The sequence below is a fragment of the Oxyura jamaicensis genome, chromosome 2, assembly GCF_011077185.1.
Source record: "Oxyura jamaicensis isolate SHBP4307 breed ruddy duck chromosome 2, BPBGC_Ojam_1.0, whole genome shotgun sequence".
NCBI lineage: Eukaryota > Metazoa > Chordata > Aves > Anseriformes > Anatidae > Oxyura > Oxyura jamaicensis.
In genome coordinates this window covers 18,468,390-18,480,835 of record NC_048894.1, presented here as the reverse complement: position 1 = coordinate 18,480,835, position 12,446 = coordinate 18,468,390, and the positions used below count along the sequence as shown (strand labels likewise).

The 12,446-nt window shown below is 39.5% G+C and overlaps 1 protein-coding gene across 1 annotated transcript in view; it reads left to right on the top strand.

Annotated features, from left to right (window-relative positions):
• Positions 1–296: 296 nt before the first annotated feature.
• Positions 297–12,446, top strand: part of KIAA1217 (KIAA1217 ortholog) — a 237,831-nt gene continuing 225,681 nt past the window's right edge. The window contains 1 exon segment of the mRNA XM_035318446.1: positions 297–574. Coding sequence (XP_035174337.1) covers positions 355–574 — 220 coding nt within the window. The 5' untranslated portion in view covers positions 297–354.

The window sequence follows — 12,446 nt, the reverse complement described above, 5'->3', positions numbered from 1 at the left end:
CCCCTGTGCCTGGGTGGCGTTTCCCGGTGCACCTGGGTAGGTGGGGCATCACCAGCGGCTCCTCACCCCTGCACGCCACAGTCTTGGCAGCCCCTGGAAGAGCATCTGCTCCCCAGGGCACGCGCTGGAGCAGCCTCGCCTGCTCTCCCCTCGCAGGCATTTACATTCCACAGGTCTGGGAGATGTGGGCTGTGTGACCACCCCGTCTGTGCCTGTTGTTTAAAACTGATCGAACTGGCAGCACGCCGCTTCAAACCCAGCTGCAACTGCACGCGCCGGCTCCCCAGCCTCTGTGCTGGGGGAAGGATTTTTAGAATTTGCTTTTTGGAGCAGGTAAATTCCTGCAGAGTCAGAATGTCCAAACCCTCTCGCTTGGCTCGACCTTTACCAGCTAATACGGCTCCTAAATCACCTTTGTCTCGGAAAGAAGATTTTAACAGCCGGTCGCGAAAAATTAGTTTAGGTGAAAAGATTTTGAGAGCTGGCAGTGAAGGAAACCTGGTTAAACAGCATCAGCAAGAGCAGGTGGAAATCACAGAAGTGCTTGTGCCACGGAGAGCTCCTTTTCTGAAAGGTAACCATTTATTTCACACTGTAAAATGAATAATTAAATGGATTTTTAATTACTGGCTTTTTAATAAACCCCAAACATCCATTATTTTACTGTTGTGTGTGTGCGTCTGCATGTTGGTTCTAACTGACAGATTATAGTACATAAAGCATTTGTTTTGGAAATAAAAGGACTCAAAACATTTTTGTTGTTTGTTTGTGTTTAGGTGCTGTACACAAGCTAAAAATGTTTGTCTATAAAAGTGGTAAATCACGATGTTTTACAGTCTAAATCTGACCCTGTGCTGTGAAGCTTTATTTGAAATGATAATTTGTAAATTTGAATGAGTGTCAGAAAGATTAAGTAACATAGGAAAATGTACATCGGTGCAGTCACAGACTCTCATTCAATGTTGCAGGGAAAACTCCTGTCCATAGGTTCTAATAAGGCAGCTGTGAGTAGATTTCTTGTACAGAAACTGAACAGATCAAGTGTATTTCAAAAGGCTTATGTGCTTTTAGAGTGCAAGCAAATGTGGAGGATAATATAAGATTACGATCTACTCTCTGTTATCTGTTAAGCAATAGGCTGCAGGAACATTCCCATTGCCTCTTTAAGTTAGTTTTGGTGACGTTACTCCTTAGAACTGCATTGAAAAGTAGCCATTTAATCTGCTGGGCAAAAAATGAGGGTAAGTTTCCATAATATTAGGAAATAAAAGTAGCAGTATTCTAATTGGGCTTTTAATAGATTTGGTATTTTAATATAAATAAGAATTATAACCCTTTCAATCCCAAAGAGAAATTACTGCCCCTTCTATCCTAAATCCATAGGAAGAGAAAAAGTAAATCACAGACCTCTGTAACTTGAAACTGTGTATTTTCATTTCACACATATGGCATCCAAGGTTACAGTTTTTGTTCCTGGCTGAATAAGCTTTAGAAGATCCTTTTTTTTTCCCTTTTTTTTTCTTTTTCCTTTTTTTTTTTTTTTTTCCCTGCAGTATGACTTTTATTATTTCTCAAAGAAGGGAGAAGTGATGACACCTAATCTTACTCAGGGAGATGGATGATCTGTTTGTTTCTACAAAGGAAACTGGGTCTGAAGCACTTTATTAAAGGCAGAAGAGAGCACATAGAAAAACTGGAAGTGGGAGGGCTTAAACTTCTGGTCTCACCCATTTGGAAACCCATTTTTGAACTTGTGATGTATACAAGAAATTAAAACATTTATTTCAAAAAAAAAAAAAAAAAAAAAAAAGCAGACGCACAATTTTGTCCACCCTGGTAACAAAATATTTATTGATGCTTTGGTAAATGATATTTTTCAGTCAAGTTTTATAGAATTTGGAAACTTCCCTGGAAAACCCTGTAACAGTAGGCTTATGGTTTTCACCATGTTAAAGGGGCTTGAAAAAGCAGTTTGTCCCCTTTGTGTTATCTCATTTGCTCAGTGCCTTGAGAAAAGAAAGTTATGTAGGATTTACTGTATAGCAAGCGTGCCCTTTTAAGGGATGTGATTTTTATGGAGCTCCTGGGGCCTGCTTTTACTCATTTCATTTAAATGCTTTGGGGCTGTCTAATGCTCTGCAACTAACAGCATGGGTTGTACTCACTGCTTCGTCTTTTAGGTGGGATTTCTCCTAAAGAAAAACCTAGTAGTTATCAGTAATGCTGCAACCTGGCATGTGCTTTTAGTATTTATGGCATTAAGCTTACTGTTTTCTGGAGCCTGAATTAATCTCTGTAATGTACTGCCTCTGTGCATTTTGATGATGTGTACATTAGGCAAGATGTTGCTGTGAGTTGTTTTTGCAAGAGATGTTGAAGAACAAATATTGATACTGCTGAAGTGTTACAAGGGAGGTGGAAAGGCAGAGAGTGGGGCTTATCTCTGAAATGGCAACTGGCCCCAAATGGAGCCAAAGCATGGGCAAAAGTGATGGGAAAGATGCTGTTCAGCGTGAAGCGGGTGCAGAGCTGGATGGTGGCAGCGTGGCAGCCTTGGCAGAAGCCGAAAGAAACAGCAAAGGTGAGCCACAGGGCATCACTGCAGGAGCATGTGAGTAGTGACCAAAGGGCTCTTTTGTGGTCTTGTAGAGGTAATGCAGGGAAATGAGAGAGGTGCTGGGGGGCAGGTATGGGCTGAACACGATGGCTGAAACTGCAGACGTAAGGAGGGGAGGCTGAGAGCTCAGATGGGAGGAGAATTGGGTCTTGGAGGAGCATCTACGGCAGAGGCCTGGATTTTAGGAGCAGGTGGATCAGAGGGGCTGGTATAGGGAAATGTCAGGAGGCTCTGTCAGGTGGGATGCAGGCTTTTGGACAAGGTGACGTGGAAGGGGGGGACCTGTTTGACTAGACCTTCATCTGCTTCACAGGGGTGAAACCTCATGGCTCCACGTGCATGCTTCCCCTTCTAATCCTGCTCCCTGTGGGACAGCAACCTGTGACTGCCAGACCAGTTCCTGCTAGTGAGCTTGGCATGGTGGCATTTACAGTTTCCTTGAACCTCTTTTAAATTAAAACCAAGGAGATAACATGCGTGAGTGGTGTCAACAGACAGCTCTCCAGCAAAGCTGAGTGCTCAACAGGTAGGAAGTCAAAAACTGGGCTTACAATTTAAATGGGACTGTAAGGCATGGTGATTCCTTTTAATTGTGATTATATGTTGAGGTTTGTTTATTTTTTCTGCAGGATCCCTGCATTGCATTGTGCAATGGATGAGTTGTGCTCAACAGTTAGTTGGATTGCATAGGCAGTGAGGCAGATAGAGGGAGAGAAAAGGCATTATAATTAAAGCCATTAAAGGCTGGAGTGGATTTATCTCTGCCTTTGCCACAGAGCTCTGCGTGGTGGACATAATGCGTTAACGTTTACAGGTGAATGCTGGCTGTGTGGATTTGTTTTCTCTTTTAGTTTCTGGGTGTAAGTCTGAAACCTTAGGTCTGACCTGCAATGCTGAACACACATAACTGCAACTGAAGTCAGTGTCAGCTGTGCTTTTATTGCATAAGTACCACCTGATGCAAAAGACTTGAGAAGGTCACCTTTTACTTATCCATCGCTCTTCTCCTGAATTTAATGAACGTCATTGACCATAATTTCTGTGGATGCTTGCTTCTCATCTCAATATATATTAAAAAAAAAAAAAAAAAAAGGCAGAAAGGGTACAATAAGATCCTTAATTTATAGGGACTGTTGTGGTGAGAACAGCATTTCACAAATACTTACCTGATTTACCAGAGTAATGAGGGATACAACATTTGTTGCTTGGTCATCAGACCAAGGTCAGACAAGCAGGTGGAATACAGACCCCAAGTCCACACCCTGAATGTAAGCTCAGCATCAGCTGAGAAGTTCATGGATGTGCCATAGGATGGAGGGGTGCAGTACAGCCATCCCCCACTGCTGTGTGGAACCCAAGAGAGCCAGGCTGTCATTTCCTTGTGCCCAGTACAGGGGGGAAACAGTCCTGAAGGTGTGGGACACCTGTGGGACACTGCTGCTGTGGGACATCTCTTCCCAGAAGAAAGCAATGGTTGCCCTACATCTCTTTGCCTATTCTAGCTTTTCTCTTAACACCTTCTGCTTGGTTTCCTTCCAATCAATGCCCATGCTGGCAGCCACTGTGCAGGGCTCTGCTCCACCCTGGACGTGGCCGCCAAGCAAAGCTCATTGCTGCCCACCCTCCTGGAGGTCAGGAGCTTGGCTCTTTGCTTTCATGCCAGCAGCAGCAGTGAACTCTCTGGAGCCAGGGGCTGGGGGAACGCAGCCCACTGCCATGCAGATTTTTGGTTTGAAAAAAAAGTGGAGATATGTAAACCTTTCATTTTTCATTCTCTGTTTCAAGACCAAATCAATTAAAATATGTTTTTTTGTTGTTTGTTTTGTTTTTTTGTTTTTTGTTTTTTGTTTTCACTTCTGGGATACATTGCTGATAGAGGAGCTTTATGGATTTTTGTCACCCATACTTTCCTCCAAGAAAAGCAGAGACTATACTACTGTCTGTCTTTTCAATTTCCTTTCTCTGTCCTATATTATTGAGCTTTGATATTTGTTTTATTATTTGGCTTCACATTGTTTCACTTTGCTTTATTTTTTCCACTCCATTTTCTTCCATTAGATTTTCCTCCCTTGTTCTTTCTGTGTTATTTAATTTGCAGACTATGGTCATTCAAATGCAACATTTAGAGTAAAACTCTTGGTATTTCATGTTCAGCTGAACCCAAAACTAGAGAAAACTGTTTTGTCCCCTCCCTAGTTATTAGACAGGGGGTCAAAGGACTTTGGGGATATCTTGGGATTCATATCTATGGGCTCTTCATGCAAAACAAGCAATAACAGCACCATAAAAAGTGGAATTAATTACGGCTTTCCCATTATATTTTTATGACTAACTCCAATAGTGACTATATAATCCATATGTGTATTGCTAATTATATCAAAACTTGTTATGGTTTTTAAGTGAAGAGATATTAAATCATGGACAAAGTTTGGATACTATTCTCTCTGACATTCAAGTAACATCTATGGAATTTTTAAGGCCAAGGACTTTATCTCTCAGGAACTTCCATTTCACAGCATTTCCTGACAGAGATGTACCTACAAATCCAGAACACATGTAAGATTATGGGTTAGCCTTCCAAGGAACTTTATTATTAAAAGAATAGCAAAGCAAGGAATGTTTTTATTTAGCCTACAGTATTTTTGTTTCCTCTGCAACTGTTTAATATTCATAAAGACAGAAAACGCAGATCTTATAAGTACTTGTATATACAATTGTTCATTATCTCACAAATTTAATGGTAGCTGTCTTTTTTACTGCCAGCACATATTTTTCTGCTTGTAAAATGCACAGTTATACTGCAATCTTAACAACAACAAAATAATCAGAAATTTTGCTGTCTTGTACAGTAGTCTGAAAAGCTGTAATGAAACTAGGATTGGTATCAGATGCATGTATCCTAATATGGTTAATTGTTCAAAATTTCAAGCTTGAGTCATACAGCTTTGCAAATCAATAAGGCATGTGTAATTTCATTTCAGTATATTAGTATAAGAAATGATCAAAATATTATGGACCCTTTGATATCAAAATAGAAAAGAAATCTAGATAAAAACTTCTCAAGCTGGAAACGAACATTATTAAAATACCTCTTGAAATTTAAAATTGCACTGTAGAAATAGGGATCAGTTATGAGGCAGTGAACATTCTTGCATTGCCGATGTACATTTATTTCCATAGTCATTGATGTATGGCTTCACCTGGAGGATGAATAGGGAAACAGAACATGTTTTCTTTCAATTAAGATTATGCCGTATATAAACTGGAGTTATGGATATTGAAAACTCAATGTCTCTACATTTGTTTAGGTAAGGAATGATGGGACAATTTCTGTTCTTATTTGCTGTGAGGTTGTGACTCAGACCCAAGCATAAAGTATATATATATATATATATTTTTTTTAAAGCATGATTTCTTGCAAAAAAATTGGTCATGTCAAAACACTCTGGCAGTCCGTCCTTCATCGGCAACCTTTTTAGCTATTATCTGAATTTGTGCAATTATGATGGAAAGGTAAGTGTCTCAAAAATACTGCTTTTGTGTGATATACTGTATACACTATATGCTACATAGGATACTTTGTCCTACACCTGTCAAATACTGCACATCTATATTTTTCTATAATTTTTTGAAAATTGCTGGTGGGTGGAGAAGGAAGACCTGATTAATATCATGTTCAGGGAAAATCTGCAGTGCTTGCTCAAGTCTTCTTACTCATCAGAGAATTCACGTATGGGTGAGACCTCATAAAAGCCATACCCCACAGAAGAGTTCGGGTTGTAGCTCACAACTTAGACAATTCACCAGAGAAGCAAAATTCAGACTGTGGAGGAGATTGCATGAATTCTGATGGAAACATTTTGAAGCTGAATGCACACTGCAATCTAAGTATAATTCAGTTTACAAAGTCAGTAGTCAATCACCTAAAAAAATGTGCATTGGAAACCAGGTTACAGTAGTTACACTGCTTATGGAACTATTTTTCAGTTGCAAAAGTGTATTCACCTTGAAATCTCTTCCTCTGGGACCTGTCAGAATTGGAAATAGATCATTATGCATCCCCTCATGATCTTCTGTTTCTTATTCCATAAGGGCTAATAATATGGGATGTGGGGGAAAGCCACCAAAACCCTCCACAACTCTGGAAGACCTTAAGCCATCTAGACAAGGGAATTTTGCAGAGGCTACAGTTTTGGGAAGAAATAGGAATAATTTCTGTAAAGACTGATTTTTCTTTAAATTGTGTCTCTCTGGAATCAGCCAGTAGTTTTCAAGTTTAAAATAAATTGTTAGGGAGATGAATAGGCAGCACAGATTGGAGGTACCCAAAAGTACATGATTAACATATCCATGTTCTATAATGTAGTTTATCAATATCACTTAGTCATGCATAGGGTGTAAGTATATATTTCATATAGAGTATATAACTTTTTATGTATATGCAAAATTTATATTGGTTTAAGAGTTAAGTGTCATGGTTGAATAGGAACCATAGCATTTTGGTATTAGAGGTTTCAGGAGATGCCAGTCAAACAGTACTTTTTAAATCTGGAATAATTTTGCAAAACTTGGATGAGAAAGCTTAAAAGTATTATTCCCAACTGCTGTAAACCTTTCTAGTCTGGTTGTTTCTGCAAAATAGTTTTTTTCTTTTCAGAACTGATGGTACAAATAAAACTTGTATGATTTTTAATTGTGTCCTGTTGTCAAAGCAAGAGTTAGAGTTTTTAAATGAAACTGTAACTTTCAAGTTTCTGCGTTTATTTATCATTGTGGATATTCTAGTAAACTAAAGTGTTACTTGTGAGTTCAGTTTTAATAAGTTTATTTGTATTGCCATACAAATGCAAAAAATTACATTTTCATACAAGACAGCAATTGTTCTACAGTTTAGAGTTTCTTGTTTGGAAGTGGATAGAACACCATGAAGTTTGTATTTCTTTCATACGATCTTTCCCAGAATTTGCATTTTGAGGAACATTGGAGGACCCTGGGAAGTCTGTTCATGAAAACAGGCCTTGGTATCCATAGTGTGAATAGTGAAACTGATAGAAATATCAGCATAACCAATATCCTGAAGAGTCTTGTTGTTACACTCTAGAGTCTCTCTGGTTAGCCCACATTTCCTCTAACGTGATTTTCAAATCTGGATGTGGTCTTCCACCCATAAGTAGAGTAGAAGGATTATGTTACATTTTGTGCACATAGATAACTGTAAATCCTTATGCAAGTACTTTTCTCTCTCTCTATTATTTTTTTTTACACGGTGACATAGTAATGTTTTAAATTTGTGATTAACTTCTGCGTACATTTTTGCTATGTATTTTTGCTACATTTTAATCATCCTTAAAATCTTCTAGACATTTAACAGTTTTTTGTTCTTTTTTTCCCCACTGGGAAAGATGATTCACCCAAAATAATCTTAATTCCTAAATCATTTATCTTGTTTTAAGAGTAGGCACAACATTGGCCCTTCTCCAGTCTTCTGGTATTTCACTCATCTTGAGTGAATTCAGGTAAATATTAAGAAAGAAAAAAAATCATCAGTTCTTGGATGCCCTAGGATGAGATTAATGAGACACAGATTACTTTCTCTTTTATTCCTTCTCCATTTAGATTTTTTCCCTGGTATTAATTACGAAAGATACATGATCACAGCTGACTCTCTTAGTGAAGTCTGAGATGAGAAAGATATTCAAAATTCTGCCTTTTCCATGCCATTTGTTAAAAACTGTCTTTTCCCAGTGAGTAAGGGTTTGATCTACTCTTTGGCCTTCTTCTGATCAGTAAGGCATTTATGGCATAAGTGGTGACCCAGAAGTACTGTTCCTTTTAAGGAAAGCAGAAAGACCCAGGGCCTATCCGTGATTACTACCCCTTTTCTCCCTCTGAAAATAAATAGATAAAAAGAGGCAGTTATTAATGCTGCTTTAAAAGAAAAAAAAAAAGAAAAAGAAAAAGAAAAAAAAAAAGCTGCAAATACATGGGAAGTTAAAACATCTGGAATGCACAGCTAGCTGTGTGGACATATGCAGAGTATTAATATCTGGATATTTAAGAACAGACAATGTTGTGCTATTATTGAGGAATGTGTGTTTTATGATAGCCATCTCCTGCTGACACAGGCTGTGGTTGTGTCCTGATTTAGGAAACATTTACCTTGAGTCTGATACGCCCAGGTTTGAGAACTTGGTAGTGTCTGTGTATGCTCTGGCTGAACCAGAGGCTTCCTCGGCAGCGAGACCTTTGGAGAGAGACCTCCTCAACCTGCTGTCTTCCAAAACGCAGGTTCATCTGCTGCATCTAGACCTGAGAAAGACTCAGTTCAATTGTTTGTATAAGTTGAAGTCAAACTTTTGAAGTTGGAAGACGCAGGAGAGGAAGGTTACCCAAGAAGGTGAGACTGCAGCTCTGCTGCATGAGGTGCTGGGCACTGCCTGGATAACAATCACATTTCAGAAGGAGCTTCCCTACCTGGTTGCATCTTGGCTGTAACCTTGCAGAGCCTGAGCTGGTGGTCAGGACCTGGAATGTGCATTGCCTTCTTTTGAGGTTGCAGATTTATCTTCTGGAAATTATATTCTGCCTGTCCAACGATGCTTCCTGTGTCCTGTTATGTGTGGCTGTCAGTGACCAGTCAGTGCTCTTTCAAATCTCACCTCTTCCAGGGACCCCAGTTACTCAGACTTTTCCAGTCACAAAGCTTAACACGACCCTTCATTCAAGACTCACGTCTTTTAATTATGGCAGTGTGATAACTACCAAGCATTAGTGTGGGTGAGCAAATAGCAACTAAAGGTGTTAAAGCTAATTCTGCAGTTTGAAATCAAAGTCTGGCCTCCCCTTAAAGTACTTCCAATCTAACAAGTCAAGTGCCGTCTTATCAGTTACTATTTTGTAACACGGATTTACAAATGACTGTGTGATAAGCAACCTCATCCACAAGCTGGACATTCCAGGCAGTGTTAACACCATGCATGCAGTTTGTGCACGAGCCATGTAAGTTCCTGTGTTATATTTGGCTGCTTTCTGGCCTTTGCGTCTCACCTTGTGGTATGCTTGTTGTGGCTGACCACATGTATGCAGTCTGTAATTAACTGAGACTCATCTGCCACCTCGTTCCTTTTGTTTCCGATTGTTAAAGTGTAAGCAATTATGGGATCCAGCTTAGCTCTTTGTGCTGATTTACCTCCTCTATTACCATTTGATCTCAGTTCGGATAATGATGCTTCCTGTTTTTTGAGCTTGAATTCCTAAAGGATTGTTTTAAATGCCAATCTTGACCTTGGTAACACTCCCTGACGTCCTTCTTCATGGGGCTGTCTAGCTCTCAGTCCCACATTCAGCAGTGGTTTGTGGTGTCCACCACTGGACCAGAGGTGTGGGGGCAAACTGTAGCTTTTGGGCATATCAGGCAATTGACAGGGAAAGATTTCTCTACACAACACCAGAAATATTTTAGGGTCAAGGAAATTATTTAAATTGTGCTGCTTTGAATGATGGTTCAAATAGGTCATTCTGACACCAAAAACATTCCTTTATATGCCTGTGTAATGCTTTGTCATATTTGTCTTCCAAAATTAAGCCAGTGCTAATGGCAGGTTTTCACCAGTGGAAGGAAAGTTGGCAGTGATGGTCTCTTGCTCCCTAGTAGAAACTGGTGGAGCTGTTGACATTTGGCCACAGGCGAGTGGGATCAGAGTTGTCTGCAGGTATCTCTTATTTTACTGCCAGGTCAGTGGGGCTCATAGGGAGATCATAAGCAAGGAGGAGTTCTTTCAGCCTGGACTGCTGCTATCCCCATTCAGGTATCCACAGGTCAAAACAAGCCCCAGTCATTTTTTCCTTTGGGTGTTTTGTTCTTCATATGACTGCAGGCAGGTAGAGACAACAACCTGTCACCCACAGGGAAGAAGTCATAAGCATAAACCAAGCAGATTTTTCTCAGAAGAGTGGCTTTCCTATCACTTGAGCTAGTCCCTGTGCATGAGCTTGTGGTGTGCATCTCCACACACGTCACCCATGTGCAGTTGGGTGAACGTATGCAGCTCCCATGGAAGTCTCTGGGAGACATGGTGGTGGTAGTAATTGCCATGTAAATATCATGTTGGAGTTAGGTGGCTGGGAGGCGTTTTTTAGTGGAAGAACAGTGTAACTATAACTTACTTGCTGATGACTAAGCATGTAAAACACAGAACTGAAGGGGCAAGTGGGTGCTCTGTGCATTGCTTAAGAAAAGGTGGAGAGGAAGCCCTTTTTCCAGGCATTTGTAATTGATTTTGTATATCCACTGAATGCAGATTATCTCAGGCTAAGAGGTTTATTAATTTCCATGAAAGTTACATGAGTTGTAAGGCATAGCTCTACTTGGTACCTGAGTTCCTTGAGACCCACAAAATCAAATGATCAGAGGCTGCAGTGTGTTCTCACTCTCCTTTTTATTCTGCTCCAGAAAGCTTCTATTAGGTTAATCATTCTGTCACAATGGAGGTACAATATGCAATAGAGTGAAGAATACTGAAATAATTCTGGAACTGAATCTTTAGATATTTAATTATTATTTTTTCGTTATAATCTCAAGCTTTTTGTCTAAAAGGTAAATGCAGAAATGTTACTATTTTCTTTTCAGAAGTTTGCAGAAGGGTTCCATGCCTAATTATGAAATCAAATTAACTTTTTTTTTTTTAACCTTATATGGTTAAAGGTTAAAAAGTGACTTGTTAATTTCAACTGAAAAATAAGATATTGTTTTCCTGTTTTCTGAGGGAAAGTATTTAAATGAATCTTATGTTTTTTTGTTTTATAGTGTTTCTTTTTAACATCATCATTTTGATGTGTATCACTGCATATAATGTCAATAGAAGTGAAAATTGTACCTATATCAGGTAAGCTAACTCTGTAGTTTCATAGGAGTTCAGAGGCTTATCAATCACACATCTCCATGAAAAATGTGTTCATATGCTGCTGCTGTCTGAATTTAGTGAAAATCAGAGCAAAGAGAAGTTTAACTTAATGTACATATTTTTGTTTGTCTTCCGTGCTCTTATAAACTTGTCTTCACTAGAAGTTTGCAACACAGTTTTGGGGAGTGGTGATAATTAGTCCACTGTCATGCTTGTCATCACAACAGGTCAAATTAGGGAATAGTCATACTTAGCATCAGGGCAGCTGCTGCTAGTTAGCTGTATGGTTTGTAGCAAGCAAAACAATTCCTTCCTGCTTGACTGGCAAGTTATTTTAACGCAGTGTACATTAAAAATTTCTGTAGAGCTCCTAGCTGCATGAAATCCCCTTGGGTGCCTTACTGACATGACCTCCTCGTACATAACGCTGATCTTGTTGCTTGTTATGGGAGTATTGAGGGCTGCCCTCTCGTCTATTATGCCATACAGCTGCTCTCTGAAATCATCTAGGAGCTTCATTTAGCTATATCCTCCTATTTCAAGGGTTGGGGGCAGTGGTAATAGCCTTAATCTCTCCCTTCACTCATGTACTAAATCTATACCCAGAGATAAAAATGGTGGTCTGTAGTCATCTCCTTTATTTAGTAACTGCTGTTCAGCCTCACTTGAAAACTTCTTGAAAACTTACAGTTAACATGGATTACATTTTTTTTTTTTTATTCAGCTAATCACTGAAAATACAGAAAATCATCTTTTGTCAAAAGAGGGGCATTTCCACCAGCACAAAGCTGAAAGCTTTAGGGAGGAAAATGTGGGAAGCTCCAGACCCCTTCCCTGGTGTGTGATATGGAGCAGCACCCCATCCCAGCTGGCCTGTGAAGACCCACAGAGGTGAACTGCAGTAATAGTTTAGTGATGTTTGATAG